Source organism: Sturnus vulgaris, chromosome 1 (assembly GCF_052056855.1).
Source record: "Sturnus vulgaris isolate bStuVul1 chromosome 1, bStuVul1.hap1, whole genome shotgun sequence".
NCBI classification, from domain to species: domain Eukaryota; kingdom Metazoa; phylum Chordata; class Aves; order Passeriformes; family Sturnidae; genus Sturnus; species Sturnus vulgaris.
The window spans coordinates 73,738,422-73,758,466 of NC_142243.1; the positions used below are offsets into that span (position 1 = coordinate 73,738,422).

At 34.6% G+C, this 20,045-nt stretch overlaps 1 protein-coding gene across 1 annotated transcript in view; it reads right to left on the reverse strand.

Annotated features, from left to right (window-relative positions):
- Nucleotides 1-20,045, reverse strand: part of EXOC2 (exocyst complex component 2) — a 125,650-nt gene that overhangs the window by 17,069 nt on the left and 88,536 nt on the right. The window contains exon 23 of the mRNA XM_014872368.2: nt 18,728-18,869. Within this exon, the coding sequence (XP_014727854.1) occupies nt 18,728-18,869 (142 nt within the window). The remainder of the gene's footprint in view (nt 1-18,727; nt 18,870-20,045) is intronic.

Here is a 20,045-nt window from a genome sequence, read left to right on the forward strand (position 1 = left end):
TTAAGTTTCCTCTAGGTTCTGGCTGCATTGCAGATGCAAAAGCAGTATTTAATACCTGCTTTAACTAAAATTATCCTGGCACAATTTCTAATGTGGTCACACTCTCCCCCAATGCAACTTCTGTTATAGGAGCAGTGGTAGGGGCTAGCAGGATTCCTTTTGGGATGGCAGAGAATTATTTGTATTTTTGCAGCTCTTGAAAAGCAAACTGTGATCTGCAACACACCAAGTGAGCCCCGTCCTGCCATGTGCAGTCCATGTGGGAATTTCAAACTCAGAAGGATGCCTCCTGACAAACCAAGCTGCCCCACACACCCCACAGAATTTCACTTTTCAGTCTAACCTAAACAATAACTTCCAGCTAAAATCAAGTAATCTCTCTCCAACCCCCAAACATTTAAACAGGTAAGGCAGAATGGGTGGGAGGGGAAGAGGCTTTACAGAGTAAAACAGTCTGAGGTCACGGCAGGTCAGTAGAGCAGTCAGCACTGCCTCCATGCAAAGGCTGCTGGAACAACTTTAAAAAAAAGGTTATCTGTGCAGATGTTTCTTGGCAGAAAAAAATTTCATTTATGAGATCACAGATAACTCTAGGCTTCCCATAGTTATGGATCACTGCCTGACACCTCCAATGCATGCAAAGATCTATCAATTACCTTATCCCAGGAAATGAGCAGGAAGTCACACAGACTAAAAGTGAAAATTCAAATGAACACCAAAATATTTTTATTTTTAGGGTGCAGGATTCCAAATAAACATGACTTACAATGTACCTTATATGCAAAATATTTTAGAGACTCAGGGTACTGGACTGTGAAGTACATACAGCAAAAATCAGTTTACATTATGTTGGTATTGGGAAGGTATTTATGAAGGAATATTCCTTATATGAAGGAATAAACTTATTACTTGAATTTTTCAGAGCACTTAACTTGGATTTGAAAAAAAAGCCCCACAACAATTTGGATACAGAATTAAGCACCCAGGATGACACGAAAAAGGCTAACATCTACTGTCTATGAGGACCAACAGCACAGCATGCCTGAGGCTCCATTAAATGCATTTGAAGAAAAGATACTGGCCCTCAAAACTATTCAGAAATCTAATATTTATAACCAGGGAAAGTTTAATGTGACTGACAGTCTGTTTAATTTTTATGTTCCCAGAACAACAAACTGCATTTGTTTCATTAGAAGATAGCCCGAATTATTTAATGTTTCTGAAAAATTATTTTAAAAGCTAGCAACTATTTGCAATTACTACAGTAAATGCAATACCCCATTTAGAAAATTAGTCTTTTAATTTCCAAGCAGCCTACACCTCTCAAGATAGTTCCCTAACCTATAGGAATAGACAGAAACCTAACTTGTTTGCATGCATGAGCCTTTCATGAACTACAGCACTGCTACATTAGTATGTCATGCTATTTTACTGAAGTGCCCCCACCCACACAGTGATATCATCTAACCTGACACCTCACAGATGCTAAAAAAATATATATTAAAAAAAGTAGAGATATGACTTGGAATTTCCCCATGGACATAACAAAGCAGCTCACCTTTATTCTTTACAACAGCACAAAGGTTTCTCCTTTAAAGACAGTTGATAGGAAATCAGCTTCAGCTAACGGTACTAGCAGTGGCCTGTTTTCTAAATTAAGGCAGCTAGACAAGCCTGCTTGTTTCTTCCTAATTTCTAAAAATACATTTGTTATCATGCTTTGTTGTTTGCTCTGGATAAAAACATTTCCAGAAAACTGCTTGCAGGATGCTAAGAGCAGAACACATATCTGGCAGCAGCTCTCAAAATAGAGGAGATCCACCAGGTCATAACCTTTACCACCACCTAAGAGGTCTTATTTGTGTATTATATTCCCTCCTCGTTTTGACTCACTAATATTTTTCATGATGATTTAAAAAAAGTTAATAATTAGTAGCTGTCCAAAACAAAATATTAAACAGTGCAAATAACGGCTTTCATTTACTTATTGCTTCTGTTTACCCAAAGAAATACAGACACCACCTCTAAAGAATTAAATGGACATTATCATGTTCAGTAAATTCCTTACTTCACAGTAAGATTTATGCAGTTTGATTCATAACATTATTTTTACAAGCTTCAAAGATGATTATAAATATTTTTTAAATATGTACATAGTAGATTAACAAATAAATACAGATAATACCATAAATCCCATAAAAATAAATACATACAAAAGAAATACATATGTAAGAAAAAGGTAAGTTGGAGGAAAGTAATTATTTAAAACCAGTCTAGAATGAAGGACATAATTACAGCATTTCCAGAGTTTTCTGGATCCATACGATACACTGAGCCAAGTTAAATGTCACACAACTGCTCCATTGTCATTAAAGCAGAAAAACCCACTTAAAAACAGGGACTCCAGAATCTCTTTTAAATTTAAACGAGAATGTGAAATTTCTCATTAGGCCACTTCCTGCTATGCTGGAAACATTCCCTCCATTAAACAGAGATGGATTTCAAGGTACTGTACTTAACGCTGTTTTGAAAGTACATTAAGAAGAAAATGTGAACGTGTAGGCAAACTGGAAACTCTCTGGAGAGATTACCCACTTATTTAACCACATTTCCTGTTTTTTAACCCATTTGTCCTAAGTCAGTCCTTAGACTACTGACAAAAATAGATACAAATGTGCTATAAATAGTTCATTAACAGGTTTTTCTCAGTAAAACTGAAAATGTTTTGATAAATCTATTGTTCTTACTAGCTCCATACTAATTAAACTGTGAATCAGATTAATGTTTTCTTGAAATTTTTGTCTGCATAGCTCATGGTAATTATAGAGTGCCTTAGGAATCTGAGAAAAAGTCCCAAGAACTAACAGTGACCTAAAAACCAGCTATCAATAATTGAAATTTAATGAAGATATTACTGGTAACCTATGAGGCAAAGTGCTTTTACAAATAACAGTTCTGAAGCAAGGGAAGAGACTGATCATGCAAAGTCAGAACCTTTCTAAATATTTTGAGATCTGAAGGCCAGAATGCTACATCTTCGAATTAGTCACTTTGCACTTATTTTCAGCCATGTTAGTGTGTTAGACACAGTGAATGTCATTTGAAGGACCTGACATAAGCAGCTATAAAACCGATTTCTAAAAATATTAAATGTGAAGGCTTTTCAGACTTATGTTACCTGTAGTTTTTGAACTATTTTAATTCAATCAATAGAAATTAAGTCATGACATTCAAAGAACCTTATAGTTTCTGTGTTTCAGCTGCCTTGGAGTAGCAGGAGCTCTAAAAATTGCCAATACTGTGATTAATACCTTTGTCTATGCATTAACTTCAGTCTACAAGAGGAAAACACCAAGAGAATAATACTGGTTCTGTGCCTCCTTGCATAGCCCAAACTGAGATATCTTTAAAATTGAAGCTGCTGAGGCTGTTTTGAACTTTCTGCTACCTCACTGAAACCACAGAATGATCTGAGGGACAGTTGAAGAGGTCTACCCAATATTGCTGCTTTCTTTACAGATATTAAAATCCACTGCTTCTGGGATGGGATAGAAAACAATTTCCTTTATTATTAAGAAGGAGCAAAATCTGTAATTGTGAAAGACTACAATAGAAAATGCAAGACCCAACAGTGCTTCACTTGAGAAGGGGAGCTATTTGCTAGCATCAAATATTTAAAAGAGGAGCAGGTAGCTGAAGGCCAATTTGATATGTATGCATGTTCTTGCAAGGATTTTGTTAAGAGATGGATTTATTTTTACTTCTTCTTCCAAACACAGTAACAAAGCATAAAGGGAATTTACCAATCCAGCTAAGGTCTTGAGCAAAAGATGCTGCAAATCATACCTAGAACTGAACCATGAAGACTCCCAAATTACTGAAATTATTGCAGAATCAGCCAAATTTCAACCCACAAATCAGGTAACAAAGAATGTAAATGGTGAAAGAACAACAAACAAGAAAGCCCCAAACCCCTTAAACAAAGAACTCCAATGCACTAATGTAAAAAAACCCCCTACTTCAGAGGTTATAGCCATTCATACCTCTCCATCTAAGCATACACAGGTTACAGCTCACTCAAATCATCACTGCTAAAAAAATGCATCAATGATCCTTACATGAACCCAGTACTTGAGATACATGACCCACATGAATTTGTCTTTTTGTTGTTGTCATTTAAGTAAGAACAACATGGTCTGGCAGAGTTTTAGCCTTTATAATGTTCAACAAGCACAAGCACCAATGTGTGGCTGTAACCCATAAAAGCAATCTTTTGCCAGAACAAGAATACAAACACTTCACAGCCAACAGTGTGCTGCTCTATAGATTTAGCATTACTTAAAAAAATGCCTTACCATTTCTACTTCAGCATTAACAGCTTTGGGGATGTTGAGGCTTTTTGTTGTTGAATTAAAGTGGCTATACGTTTGACTTAAGGGGAAACTCAACAGTAGAAATTAATTACAACTATTAGATATTAAAGTAGGTGGTTAGAGGAAGATGAAAAAAAATTGCACTACAAGAAAAGATATTTCACCCAACTAAAACATAACGTCTAAACCAAACCCATTTTTCTTCCTGAATGGAAAAAAACCCAGGTTCTGAAGAATGAAATTTATGCGAGACAGTCAGATATAACAAATCCTCCTTCTTGACACAAAAATGAATACATCTAAGGATGACTCAGTACTACCTGAACTTTATCTATCAGCAATCCATTTACTGTAGAATGCTGCTTCATTTTCCAGAAGAAAATTTTTTAACAAATTTCTTCCCTCTGCCCCCTTGATTTTCAGCATATAAATGTCACAGCATTATGTATCTAAGTTCTACTATCAATAGATTTCCACTATAAGAATAATTTTAATGCTAAAGGATTTTCTTTTGATAAAGCAGAGACTACTAATAGACAACAGGTAAGGTGCTAAAAACAGGGCACACGTCCCTGGTATGACTAGGTTCACACTGATTTTAGCAATTTGTAAGACAGGACTGTAATCCTTCTGTGTGTATCCAGGAAATGTAGCAGAGTGGAAACTTAATGGCTCCTTCCTGGTCACAGAACCTTATTAAGTTTCCAAAGTCTGTAGGTGAAAGAAACACTGACACAATATTGCACATAAGAGGAAACAGACTACAAAGTGTATATAAATATGTATTGGACATATTTTCAAACAGCTATATGCGTCAACAATTTTTTCCTGAAATTATGTTTGATTATGCTGACCAATGAGCAGCCCTGTTGCTTAAAAGCTCTCTTCCTATTTTTTTCCAGATTTAAGAAAAATTGATAAACAGACCAGCTGGTGGGTGGTAGACAAATAAAGAGCATCATCATCTTGTAAAACTAGTGCCTACATACCTCTGAAGCCTGGCACTAATTTCCAGTACTGTAACCTGTTTGCCATTTATTTTCCAAATTCTTCACAAGTGAGCCTCTTAAGAAAAAAACAAAACCAGTTGTACCCGTTGACAACTTTGACATAGGCTTCCAAAAGCTTGAGTGTGATAACTCATCACACTTGGTCCTTGCCACTTCCAGACTTCTCTCACTTTACAGAAGTGAAGTCACACATACAGTGGTGTCAGTGGCAGTCAAAGACAGTAACACGGACTAAACCCTTCCGATTGCCCCCACAGGTCCCCATACAGGAAGATCCATGTAATGACAAGAATGCCAATTTAAAAAGGTGCTCCACAGATTAAAGAGTGTAGCTGTATTCACCCCATAAAGATACAGGATGACCAACAGGAAAAGCCAGTTACTCCTTTAATTGTAAGGTAGACTAAAAATCAACATCTCTATCAAAACTGAGAACAGTTGAATCCAAAAATCTCAAGCAGTATTTCCTTTTATTAACACAAACCAAGCATAGTCTGCAAGAATATTAATTTATTTCTTTCAAACACATCATTTTTAAGGCACCCTGAAGGTGTCCTTTCATGATTTTATAAAACCTAAAATTATTAAAACCTTTCAAAACACAGACTCACTCAGGAAACTGTGTGTTCTTCTCATAATTCCTGAAGTCACTGCTACTGTAATAATAGCCTGTCAAATGCAAAATGACAGCAATTTCATAAATGAAGAATGGGCTTAGAGATATACTATGTTTATGAATTTACTTTGGTTGTCACTCAAATATTATTATTATAAGAAACGAGAAAACTGAAGTCAATTGATCCAAAAGAGACTAATTTCACAAATAAAGTGTTTGGAACAATACAGACACTAATAATTTTAGTGTCCAGTTTTGCTCTGCATCTCTCTAACCTTTAAGTTACTGAAAAAATTTTAATTACCTGTGAAACATGTTCTGCATTCATTAGAATGACTTATGACAGATAGACTTGGGTAAGTAAAAGAAAAGGCAAAATTGGCAAGAGAAAGTAGAGTATGGACATTTTAAAAGACTTTTTTAAAGGAAGCAACTTCAAAAGTGGTGCTTTGAGAAAAAGCTTATGAACAGAACTAAGATGCACAATTTTTATGTTTCTTACAGTATGTTTCCTTTCTAACATTGGTGATTTTTTTGAAAGTTGCTATTTCTATTGAATTATAAAAATGTATAATGATAACAAGCAGGTGGCAATGCATAATATAAAAAACCCAAAACTTCTGGAACCTGATTCTGGAAAGGTCTAGGAATGTTCTTAACTCAAAAAATGCAGTCAACCACAACGAAAAAACGCACAGAACCAGTTCTTAACATTTTTACATACTTTCTTCCAAATTCCTTTGTGTACCAATTGTACATGAAATACATGAAAGTATATGACATTTTTGTCTTTAGTAACTAAATTCAGCAAACTGGCAACTAAATCAAAGACTGTATTAACTTACAGACACTAACAGGGAGCAGTATTTAGTATGCATGATGGAAGTATCGAGTCATGGGAAAAAGCTGACTGAAGAAAGGGACTTTGATTATCGATTCAGTGGATTCTTTGGAAAATGTAGTAGGAGGTTGTGCTCTGCTTCATTTCACTAAATTCTCAAATTGGATTTCTCAGGTAAAATCTAGTTGTTGTTTGTTTGGTTCTTTTTCCAGAGACTTGGTAACTTGGGACAACCTTGAAGGGTAATCATCATTTTGCCTTTCAGCCAGCCCCTACTTCCACCTATGTATGTATTTAAAAACTGCAACATATACTGCAGTCAACTGCATGTAGATCAGCATATCAGGAATAATTACTTACAAGAATACACCTTAAATTTATGGCAAAAAATGCTCTAAGTTGAATTTTATGTATAGCTTTACTTATCTGTCTACGTAAATAACCAGTGAGTTGGAACCAGGTAACAGCAGATGTTCTAGAGATGTTACTGCAGAAAATGAAAACCAACCAAAACCCCAACAACAAAACCACTCAACGAAACCCCAACAATCAAACAAAACAAAAAATCCCATGCCACCTTACTGTCTTTTAGTTTGCTATGAGAAAGGAGAAAATGAAAGAAAATTGCTGTAGGACACATACAGTATTGTATGACAATATGAATCCTATTTATTAATGTGAAGGTAAGAACTTGCACTGACTTCCAGTGTTACTATTTCATTGTTTTTTCACTTCCAAGCTTTACTGAATCCCTACAGCATTTTGAAAAGGGCATGGATTTGAAATGAAGAATGTTTCTGCATGACCTGAACAATAGATTCTTAAGAATTATTTAATCCAAAATCAACATTTGGAAACTATCTTGACTCAGGAGTGACCCACAATAACTGGAAAGCTTAAGATTTTTCACAGTTCAAAGTAAAGACTTTTAATATTTTTAAATTAGTTCAACTGCTGAACAAGCCCAACACTAATTTCATCCACACATCAATAAAGTTTAAGTGTTTCATTAAAGTTAAATTGCTATTCGTTGTGTAAAGAAATTTTAAGCTAATGAAATGTTTTTATTACAATGGATCTGCTGTACTGTTAGAAGCCGATCATATTTTCCCACTTAAAAAGTAAGAGTTCAAGGGCTTGATAACTTGGCTACTGAGAGAATATGCTCCAGGCTGAATTTTGTATAGATGTTTTGTATAGAGAAAGCTGGGGCTTTTTGTTACACTAGAATTTTTAACTTAAAAACATGCACACACCCTTGGGCTGAAAGTGTTATGAAGTACTGAGGAGACAGCTATTTTCCCACTGTGCTAGTAGGACTCTGCAAGTCTGTCCAGTTGCAAGGTTCATTTTGGAGACTATATTCATCAGTGTTTTTAAAATGTTAAAAATGACAGCATCCTTAACTACTGCATACATTCAGAGTGTAGAAAATAATAGTTTTTTACTATTCCTCTTTCATCTTGATATCAGTATTATTTTAAGCTTGGCCACAGAACGCTTAGGCAAAACTTCAAACCATAACCAAGAATGTGAACTGACCAGTGGGTTCACTAAGGGCATCAAGGTTATTGGACCTCCTCTGCTGAGTTGTCTGGGGCAAATTCCAGATGTTTTAAGAAGATTGTCTGCATCTGCACAGGAGGTAGTATAATGCTGTATTTTATATGGTTCTTGAAGAATCTCCACCACAAGATACTAAGCACCTTTATCAGGAGAGATCACTCAATGTTATGGATTGTTTCTAATGAGCATCTACATGCTAAAGGTTAACAAGACAAACCATTCTCTAAGCACAACAGTTTGATTCATAGGAACGACACAGGCAGCTCCATGCACAGAGAAGTCTGGTAATTTTGACAGAGCTTTATCTGGACCAATACCGAAGTTTTAACTTTGGACTTTCCATCCAAATATCACACACAAATCTCTGATCCTTTATAATTTGAGCTAGAGGACTATGACTTAGCTGCAAACACTAGCAAACCAGCCTCTTCTATAGATCAACTTTAAATGGGAGCCACATTCACCTATGAATAGGTGACAACACCACGACTAGGTCTCCCAAATATTAATCATGATCTGTAAATGCTTCTTCATATCACAGTGCTCCCATGCACACTGTTTTCTGAAACTGTGATGATGACCCCAGTATGATCTGGGCAAAGATTGCCAGGGGGACTTGGAAACAGTTCTGGGCAGAAGAAGAGAGCAGTCACAACATCTTTTACCAGCTAACACTATGCAGCTGCATATTCTGAAAGAAAGAGAGAAGTGCTTACAATTAGGACACCTGTGGAAATGAGTCTTTGAAGCAAGAGAATAAATCCAAGAAAAATGCCTAACTAGGAACTCCAGAACAGATCTGATACCATAGTTTGGGACTGCAGGTAATTTTACTTTCCATGTGACTTACTTTCCCTACTCCACTAGTTTAATTACACCTCAGTTTGTTAAAGATTGCCACAGAAATTACCTTGAGCATTACCAAGATAATAAAAAATCTGGTTTCTAAGAGTAACAACTGAAGGAGCAGTCTAACACAGCTTAAATACCTCATTCACAGCCAAGGTTTGAATTTATTTTGGCTTACAACCCACCTAGTAATGAAATAAAACCAAGTAGTAGTAATAGTGACTATTGACTTTGAGTTCTAAGCTTTTTGGCCTATGATCTTCTCATACCTCCCTCACCGCCCTAGTCTTCAGTTTTGGCTTCCAAACCCATCTGAGCCAACCCCATTGAGTTCTTCTCACACACTTCCATCCATTCATTTCTGCTTAGTTATCTAACCTGCAAACAAAACCTGCCTGTGCTCCAAAACTGTTCTCTGCATTCCATAACATTGGGGCACTCAAAGAATTCAGTAGATCAGACAGGAAACATAAAGATGCCATTTGTGCATATCAAATGCAACATAAACATGAAAGCATTCACTGTGCCAACAAGCTAGACCACGGAGTATTGTTTTGTTGATGACACAATTTATTAATACTTTTGTTTTATTGAAAGGGTTGAGACAGTACAAAACTTGTGTGGATATACCCTCATTCATTCTTGTAAGTAAGGAGTGCTGGAGGAGGGGGAAAAAATGCCTGCCCTTTCTCCTCTATGCATTATCATTGATTCCAATCTCCAATCAGCTTTCTGCTTTGAGCAATGCAGGGATTAGATCCTATTATCAAAGACAATAATAAAAATAATAAAATACATTAGAAGACCTTATGTGTTTCTCAAAGAGTATGCTTGAGGGGCTAAAAAAAAAATTAGATCATCTTGTAATAAAATCAAAAACAACCAAAACAAAGGTTGTTGACATTAACACATATCCTCACAGAGGCTGACTATATAAACAAGAAAATGCTGAACTGATGACAAGCATCACACAACTTCCTACAACTGGCTAGACAACAGAAGAGACTTCTGAGTTGTCAGACATGCCCGATAAATAAATCCTGTGAAGTTGCAGTAACTATAATTTCATTTAGGTATTAGAGTGACTTGTCATACCACCAGTTAGAATAGGCATATGAGCAGACAATTCTCAAACTACAAGACTAAGCTGCCCTCTGACCAAGGAATTACAGCAAGACTCCATTTTAGACATACAAGGATTTCGCACTCATGCTCTTCCCATCCATAAAGCAATATAAATGAAGTCTTGTTTAGGTCTTCAAACTATTCAAATAAGAGACTCTTTTCCCAAATATATTATTTCCCTTTTAAAAATACACCTTGCCTAAACAGTCAATTTTAAAATTTACTGACCATTTGATTTTATAGTTTAAGAAGAATGCAGGTTTTCCAATTTTTAATGAAAAAATACCAAAGATACAATATTTTTGGAGCTTAATTAATGGAGCTTAATAGTCTTTAGCAAGGCAAAGACATATAGACAGAAAAGCCACAAGGTATCCTAGCAAGAAGCTTCACAGGTAAAGCCAAAGAGAAGCTGGAAAAGTGATGGATAGCAGTCTCGTAAGCAACTACTGGTAGGCTTAATAGCAGAAAATGCCCTAAATCAGAATTGTGAGTGAGGGAGGACATAGGAAAAGCAAGAGGAAGCATAAGGTATAAAGCAGATAAGATGCAGATAAACTCTACTGGATGCTTGTACACATGTAGTCTAGAGGCTGCTGAGACCAGCCAACAAAAGCTTGAATCAAAATTTGCAGCAGAAAATCTTGCATGCAAGAAGCTGGAGAAGCACACGAAGATATCTAATAAAGTCAACACAGAAGTACAACTCAGCCTGTAGCAAGTAGAAACTGGAAAATGTGATGTCTCTCCAGGACAGTATCTAATGGGTTTTCTATAATAGTCAGAAATTAAAGGTAATGTGTTGGCAGAAACTACAGGAAGCTGAAGGGCCATTGTCTTCTTCTGTTCTCATCTTTTGCAAGGACAATGTGCATTCCATTTCATCGGCTAGAACAAACTTTAGAATTATAAATTATATATATAGATATAATAATATATAATACTATATCAAATAAATACATACATAATAGTATATATTTATTATATATTTAATTTAAATTCACCATTCAAACCAATATAATATGACAATACAGTGTTGTTAGAAGTGAGAAATAGAATGAAACCTAAATGTCTCCAAGTGAAATTGAGGGAAAATTTCAGGTTAAAATGAAATGACACAAATGAAGGTATTTTGAAATGTGCACTGAAATTTTTGCTTATGTTTCAAGCAGCAAATTAATTTTGCACAAAAAATGGCAAGGCTACAGTATGAGGGCCCCCGACTTTATAATTTTAGTACGATTCTACAATGTAAAGAATTATGTGTAGTAACGCAAATGCAAGAACTATAGTCATTCAATGCATGGATTGTTGCACTTACTGATTGAATGGGCCATTTAAGGATGAATGAATTCAACTCATCCTAATACAAATCTGATTGTTATATAGTTGGTATTTCCTTACCAGAAGTGCAAAACATCAATTTACTAATGTATGTTGCAAGAGCAGTCAGCTTGAATGAAAACCAGTGTATTTTAACTGGATTATTTAAAGACTGCTGTGTCTAAGAATCTTCTTGTGTCATAAACAAACTACTAGCATTTTGTAACAAAAACCCCCAAACCGAGAAGTCCTCTAGCAACTTCATTTGCCAGTACAGAAGACTTTTTTCCCTTAACACTCTATGCAACAGACCTGCAAAACATCGTTTTCTTCCTGTTCACATACATGGCACATTATATCCCTGCATCAAAATACAAGAATTTGGCCTTACTAAAGCACAAAAATTCAGACAATTCCTAAAGACAGGAGATCAACACTTTGAGGAATGTTGAGTTTAAAATCATCTACGTGATATAAGCAAGATAATTCTGAACCCATCCTTTTAAACAGTTAGGAGAAATCGAAAGGGTTACAGAGATTTCAAACAAAACTATTTTGTACATTTCAGTCAAAAAGTAATTGCTTATTTCTAACAAAAAAAAAAAAGAAAGAAAGAGAAAATGATTTGTACTATATCCAAATGTTTTTAAGATGTAAATGCACTTGTCATCTTTCATGTAAGCAGGGTGCTAGTGCCCCAAATTAAACAAAAGAAGAAAAGTTAGGGTTGACAAGTATGTCGCTGCGTAACTACAAATTAAATATGCCTTTTGATATTTAATTTTTAACTGCTGAGTACCTTTTCATCAGGCTACTGCCATTATAAGTTTTTTATTAGATTATTAAATTAGACAAATAACAGATAAAAGATGTGACAAGTATAAAAAAATCTGATTTAGCAGATCTGACGCACTTAATCTTTTACTGTGATAGTGGCATTTCATATATTTGAAATGTTTCAAACAATGATCTCTTAACACACCAAAGTAGAAGAAATTCAGATATAACTTGACTATATTTAATTTATGCCAAGTACAGAATGAATATCTAAAAACCACAATCACCTTTCAGTTGAAAGTGCAAAATCACCTAAAACTTTCAAAGCAATATGAAGTTTTAAACACTGCAACCCCCCCCAATATCTGTCAATACAAGTGAAACACAGAAGATACATATTTAAAAGAGATTGTTAGAATAGCAGCTGAAAATCTGTATGCTTGTGAACTCTGAGTGAATGCTGGCTAGACTGCATAGCAGCCAGCACTTCAAAAATAAATTATGACGAGATATCACCATTATCTGAATTGTTCAGAAAAAGAAATGAACATCAACCTTTTGTGTGGTAAACAAATCCTCACATACTACAGTCTTACAGACATTAATACAGTAGTTGCATATGTAAACAAATTAAATATAATCAAACTTGCCATAGTATGAAAAGTAATTTGCCATTTGCATGCAAAAGCCCAATACTACAACTACCTTATCTTGTATTACACAAACATTAATATGCAGAAATATTTTATATTCAAATTCAGAGCAACCACCTCATTCACTCTCCAAAAGTCTATAGCCTTGCAAATCAAGAAGATCAATTTTTTAAATATAAAAAAACCACATAAAAATAAAAAAGCTGCCTAGTTTTGTCACACGACTAAGACACAACTTATGCTTTTTAAACTAGAAATAAAAAAGCCACAACAAAACACGATTTACTACCCAAAAAGGGATGTATGAACAGGAAGAAAAAACCCCTTGTATAACTATCAGATTGATCAGTATACACGAAAAAACCAATCTAAATACATACTTAGCAACTGATTAACACTATGTTTCCTATTGTTGCTTTCATCTCTTTTAATTGTGTTAATAAGGCAGAATAAATTAGAACAATGTTTCAAACAAAATAAAAGAACTAAACTAGATTTCACTGCTGTACCACATTAAACATTGAAGTCTGTCTTGTAAAGACTCAGAAGCCTACATTGAAATTAAACTGAAAACTTAAATGAGTTATTTATTAACAATAAACTAATAAAGTTAATAAAACTGCCTTCTAACACCAGCAGTCACACCTTAGATCAAAATAAAAAGCCAAGCATAAAATGACTTCGTGCACAAGCTCTGACATTCAGATCTTTCACACTGAAAAGTGCATGGATGTTGAAAAACTAAACAGTAAATATTTTAGCACGTAGGTTAAATGAAAATTTGCCCCATGCAAACAATTTATCCCTTTTTATATTTAAAACTGTAACAAAAAGCATATGTATAAGGAAATATCTGATAATTACAAGACAATTGCCTAAATGACCAAGACATAAGCTTCTACCACACTGACAGAAACAGGGCACCACACTTGAATAGTATATATTTTTCAAAGCTTGCTCAAAAGGCAGGCCTCTTAATTTTATTCTAAATTCTTCTTTAGAACTGTTTGTTTAATACAGTTCTCATTCTTGTGTTTTCCTATGAATTTTATGATGCAAGAAATTGTTGTCCCCGATACTTACAGCCAAAATGCCTGCAGAGCTGCCAATGATAAATAGTGTCAAGGTTTTTGGATAAGATTTTTCTGAATGTTCTATAACTTACAAGACTTTAGCTAGTCAAATTAACCATGAATGTTCAAACTGATAGGATTCAAAGAAGGCATTTTAAATATAAAGACAAAAATGCTTAAGTGAATTATTTATAAGACATAGCAAACTGTGAACAGAAACCTACCTGCACCTTTTTTCCCCACCCAGATGATGCTTCACTTACTCCTCAAATTCTCTAACAGCTCAGGATAGATTTTTGTATTTATATCAGTTCCACTTAATATAAAAAACAGCTGTATTTCCAAATCAGCTGTCATTTTATGAAGCAAGTCAAGTGTACTCACGTGGGAAAAAATATTATTTAAAGATTGAATTATAAATTATTGCATTTGTGTAGTTTTCACAGATATGGAAAAGAAAACAAACAAAAAGTCAGACTGGAAAAGAGAAAATTCTCTTACTGCATTGGTTTACATGGCTCAACAACAATATTGGCAATAAATACATGAAATTTCTGTACAGGAAATTTATTTGGATTTGATTAATTTTGCTGATGATGTAGACCTTGACTTTTGAACCCTTGATTCTCAGAAAGAAACACCGTCGGTAACACTGTCAAGGCAAAACATTTTGGCGATTGCTGTGCTACCCAGTGGTATTGCCTGTACATAGCATTGCCTGTAGTGATACTCCAAGTATACAGTAATTCATACAGAACTTCTGTAAGCTGTGCAAAGAAAGTAATCAGTAATATTAATAAGCTGTTATCCCTGGAGGATCAAAGTGCAAGATTGAAGGAATTTTTCGACTTACACAGCAACCTCTGGTATGCTCACTTGTCTAGTAAGTATCAGATTTCTCCGTCCTTTTACTTGCACTTCAAGCCTGTCTCTTGTTTGAATAATCCTGTGCAATCCATTTCTATTTTTAAATAAAAATGGATTAATTCTGTTTAATTTCCTCTCTAAATCCTATCCTAATTTATGTTTTCAACTTGCTCATCCAGTCCTGGTTTCCCACCTTGCTCCACCTGCACTCCTTGCTTGATACCAGACTTCATTATAAACTTTTTATTCCAGTCTCTCCCTCTCTTGCAGTTATATTATTAGCTATCTCAGCATTAGCATTCTCCCCCTGAATAATTCCATCTACCCAAAAGCATTACTTCCAATAGCCCAGATCAGATGTCCTCTGCAGAAAACTGTTCAGAAACAGCTGTAGTCTTGAAGCTCTGGACTGGACAGGAAATTCACCACCAGAAAATTCTTAATCTTGTTCCTAGCCAAATCATAAGTATTTTCATATGTACATTTTCAAAAATGTCCTTTGCAAAAGATGTGTCATGGCATCAACATGGCCGTAATCTGGTCAGATTTTTAATGGCCAGATGGCTTGAAATTTTCAGACTGAATCAGGGAAGTTATTTGCTTTTTCCTTACCTTTTACATATGGGCAAATTGAGGTTTTGACCCTTTCTTTTCCTTCAGAAAAAGATCTGTTCTTGTCAAAATTCGCCTTTTTACTATCATCATTAGAAGAACTATTTGAAAGCTGATGCAGAAATAGTACCTGAAAAAAACCTTCATGCCAAACTCTAATGTCCTGGCAATCATCTAGTAAGGATAAAACACTACACATCACTGACAGCACCACTCAGGAACACAACTGAGGCCTAAATAGTTTGTCTTGCCATTCATTTTTCTTTTTCTTTTTTTTTTTTTTTTTAAGTTAAGACTTTGAAAGTCAAAATCCAAACCAGGAAAATGAAACAAACAATTTTTTTACATTTTGCAGCCATAAAGATTACTGAAAACGGATAATAATTTCCAATATATGATTTTTTTCTCAATATGTCACTTTTTAACAAATCCTTGAGTGAATGGTGTGTTTGACTCAAGTTAGACCCACTCCCAGTCATATGTATGTTATTTCAGTTTAATAAAGTAGGTATTTTTCAATGCTGTTGGAGATCAAGTGTAACATAGAGCTTTGTTTGTTTTGGGTTTTCCTAAGAGGAAAATAAAAAAGATAGCATGTCTACTGCAGTATTAACAGCATTGTTTAGATTATGTATATTTTCTCAATTAAAACCTTACTGTACAATTTAAAGTTGTTTGTAAATACCACTTTATTGAAAAAAAATCAATGATATGGCTCTTGGGTGATCTTTTTTCTTTTTTTTATTAAATACTGGAAAAAATCTGATTCTCATTTGCCCCACAAAGAGGCTTTTTTTCATCCAGTCCCATTCAATAATGAAGTTCCTCTACCTTAATGAAGAGGTTACCTATTAATCTCTTACTAATTTTATCTTCAGAGAACCAAGTATTTCCAGGATCAACGAACCATGGCTATAATCAAACAAACTGAAGGTCCTCAAAGCTACTCTTTGTCTGGGGTAGAGTCAATCTTCTTCCAAGGAGCTTGTATAGTACTGTATTTACTATGAGAATGTTGATAACACATCCACAACTCAGGTGCTGCTGAGCAATGCTGACACTAAGTCAAGAACTTCAGTTTCTCATGCTGCCCTGCCAATGAGTGGGTGGGGATCCATGATAGTCTGGGAAAGGACACAGCTGGGCAGCTTTCCCTGACTGGCCAAAGGATGTTCCATACCAGATGGTGCCATGCTCAGTATATAAACTAGGGGGAAAGCTGGCTGGGGCTGGGCTGGCCATAGGTGGTGAATGACTGCTTTTCATTTGCATCACTTCTTTTTCTTTCTTCTTCCTTGTGGTTTATTGATCTCTTGTGGTTTATTTTCCTTTTCAATAAAATTTATTATTCTTATTTTATTTCAATTATTAAACTGTCCTTATCTCAACACATGTATTTTTTTACTTTTCTGATTTTTTCCCTCATTCCACCAGGGGAGGAGAGGAGTGACAGAGCAGATGTGTGATGCTTAGTTACTGCTTGATGTTAAATCAGGATATTTTTATACCAGTAGCCAACAGGGTACATTTGACAGAGGTTAATTAATCGGAAAGGTAATTAATCATCAAGGTGGAGAAGCAAAGAAGAAGTCTCTATATGTTCCTTTTTAACATGTCTAGCTTGGGGATTAACAAAAAAGCCCCTAACAATTTTTCTACCATTTTGAATTGGCAACACTATGATATGTAATCCTGAAGAGGAATCTCTAATATTCACTGTCTTCACTTTAATTTTTGCCACGAAGTTACAGAGAGAGTATACTAAACCAACAATAAATTGAATAACAAGAAGGCCACATGTATTAGAAATGCAATATTCCCTTTAAACAAAGAAAAGACTATAGAATAATCTTAAAGGCAATGTGAGCCTACTAAGTAGATGCCAATGCACTAGATCAAGAAATGAGCATATAAAAAGCTGACACAATGTCTTTATCTTGGTTAGCTGGTGGGAATCCAAACGTGCCAAGTGAAAACATACTTCAAATATGATTACAAGTTATGTATCATTCAGATATGTTTTTGAATGTGCAAGATGAGTATCTAAGTTATTTCTGCAGTATGTTGTATCACAGTGTATATTCTGAGCACAAACGTAGGAACAAGAGATGGAAGAGACACTTTTGTCTAGAGTAATAAACTCTAAGATCCTTTTGCTTTTGAGTAAACAATAACCTGCAGCTCTGGATTCACAGATTGCCAGAGTGCCACTTGTAATTACCTCCATATACAATTTTTAAGTACCACAGAATTTTTACTAAGTCTGCCATATACAACTCCATGAAAAAATCAAAACAAGAATGTGCAAATTGATTAGGACAAGATCACCTTCAAAATGCCATGTACTATGTCACTGCAACTAATTTCTGCCTGGTATTAACCAGGCATTCATGTGATAAGGGATTTAAATGTATAAATTTAACATAGCAAAAATTATGCATTCAAAGGACCTAAGCATGCACAGTATTCACTACACCAAAAAAAAAGAAAATAAAAGAAAAAGGCAGATTCATTTATATTATGCCCCCTCAAAACAGAGGATATTAAAACAGTTAAATAATGACTAACATCTCAGTCATTTTAAACACCTTATAAGCTGCCCTTCGATGGTTTAACATTCTTTGCTGAACTACTGTTATAATACGCGCTTTCTCATAATTTTACCTTTAGAGAACTGTAATTACATCTATTATCAAAGTAGCCAGATTCTATTGGAAAATATCCCAAACTACCTCAATGAATTTCATAAGAAAATAGCAAAGATGGCTTTTATAATTCTTTCTATTATATACAAGCAATGAAGCAAAATAATCACAAAAAACAAGTATTAAAGAGATTATCAATAATGAAAGCAGCTTTAATCATTTGGGGGTATTTGAAAAATGATTTAGGAATTAAGTAAAGTCTGTGAGAAAGAGCTCATTATGAGAACATGTCAAAAGTTAAAAACACAGACTAGAAGAAAGTTTTTAATTGTACAGTATGTTTTAGCTCCTATCAATCACTGTTAAAATCATTTGAGCTTAATAAGCAGATATTTACCTGTTGGAACAAGACAATCTTTCCAATCAAAATATCCTGCATAAATGCCAGGTTCTAATGACCCAACTATTGGATCTGCCTTGAATTCAATGTACATTTCAAACAGTCTTTGATCCAGCTCTTTCAAGGATTCCATACTAACCTAAAAAATTAAACAAAAAAAAGGAAGGAGAAAGAACATAGTAAATAATCATTAACTAAAAGAATTTAATCACATACCCAAAAAATTGCCTCATGTCTTCTTTAATTTCAGCAAAAAGCAGCGATTACTGACACATTTCAATTTATAATTATGTATATAAAAACTTAAGAATTTCCATATTATCCGTCCATCCTACCCAGTATAATTTTTTTTTCCTGATTGTATTCAGCAATAGACATTTTCATGAAAAATACAAGAAATGTCGAAGCAGGCAGATCATTCAGTAACTGTCTACTGGCGTGATTTTTTTTCCCAGCATGTCAGGAGGCCTTTATCTTGCAAAGTAAACAACTGAATTTTGTGAATGCTTCAAGATATACCAATAAAAGTTTCCATCCTTAAACATGAAAATTTTTGTATAATACTTTAGATTTATCAATTTTAATTTTAAAATTTCTCACTATATTAAAAAAAATACATTATTTATTTAGAAGTCTCTGTCTTCTGAAACTGAACCCTATGGACTTCCCCTCTCTACTTCAATAAATCTCTGTACAATAGAAACAGAAGATGCAGCTCATTAACATCTGCAGAACCCTTCTCTTTAACAGCTCTCCATGCATTTTTTTGTAATTCACACAACTTAGCCACACTGAAAGCTAAGGGGATATGGGCCGTTTGTTCACTGTATCTGAACAACTTTAAATTTTATATAAGGCTTTTTATTAAACATAAGTATCCCTCGTAATTATAGCTTCTACAGCGATTCTATAATATAATGCATATCATAAAATGTTGAAATAGAACTCCATTATCTAAACATAGTAATGGATGCTAAATGCAAATAAAATGAAATGAAAACTAAGATCAAATTCTCATGTGACTTCTGGTGAAATATATTTACCTATTTATAAATAAATAAGCAACACAAAAATAAAGCTTTTAAACTAGTGTTCATTTTCCTGAACAATTAGGGGAAAAGGCACACACACCCCCACCCACACATGTACACGTATATATGAATAATAATTTTCAGAAGTAAAGGGGTTTAAAAATGAGGTCTGCTTTAAAAGCAGGTCTCTAGATCAGACTGGGAATTCAGAAAAAGAAAGAAAAGACTCCTTATCCTTCCTCTCTCAGGATTTAATACTGCAATCTGTGGAATAAGGGTTGAAA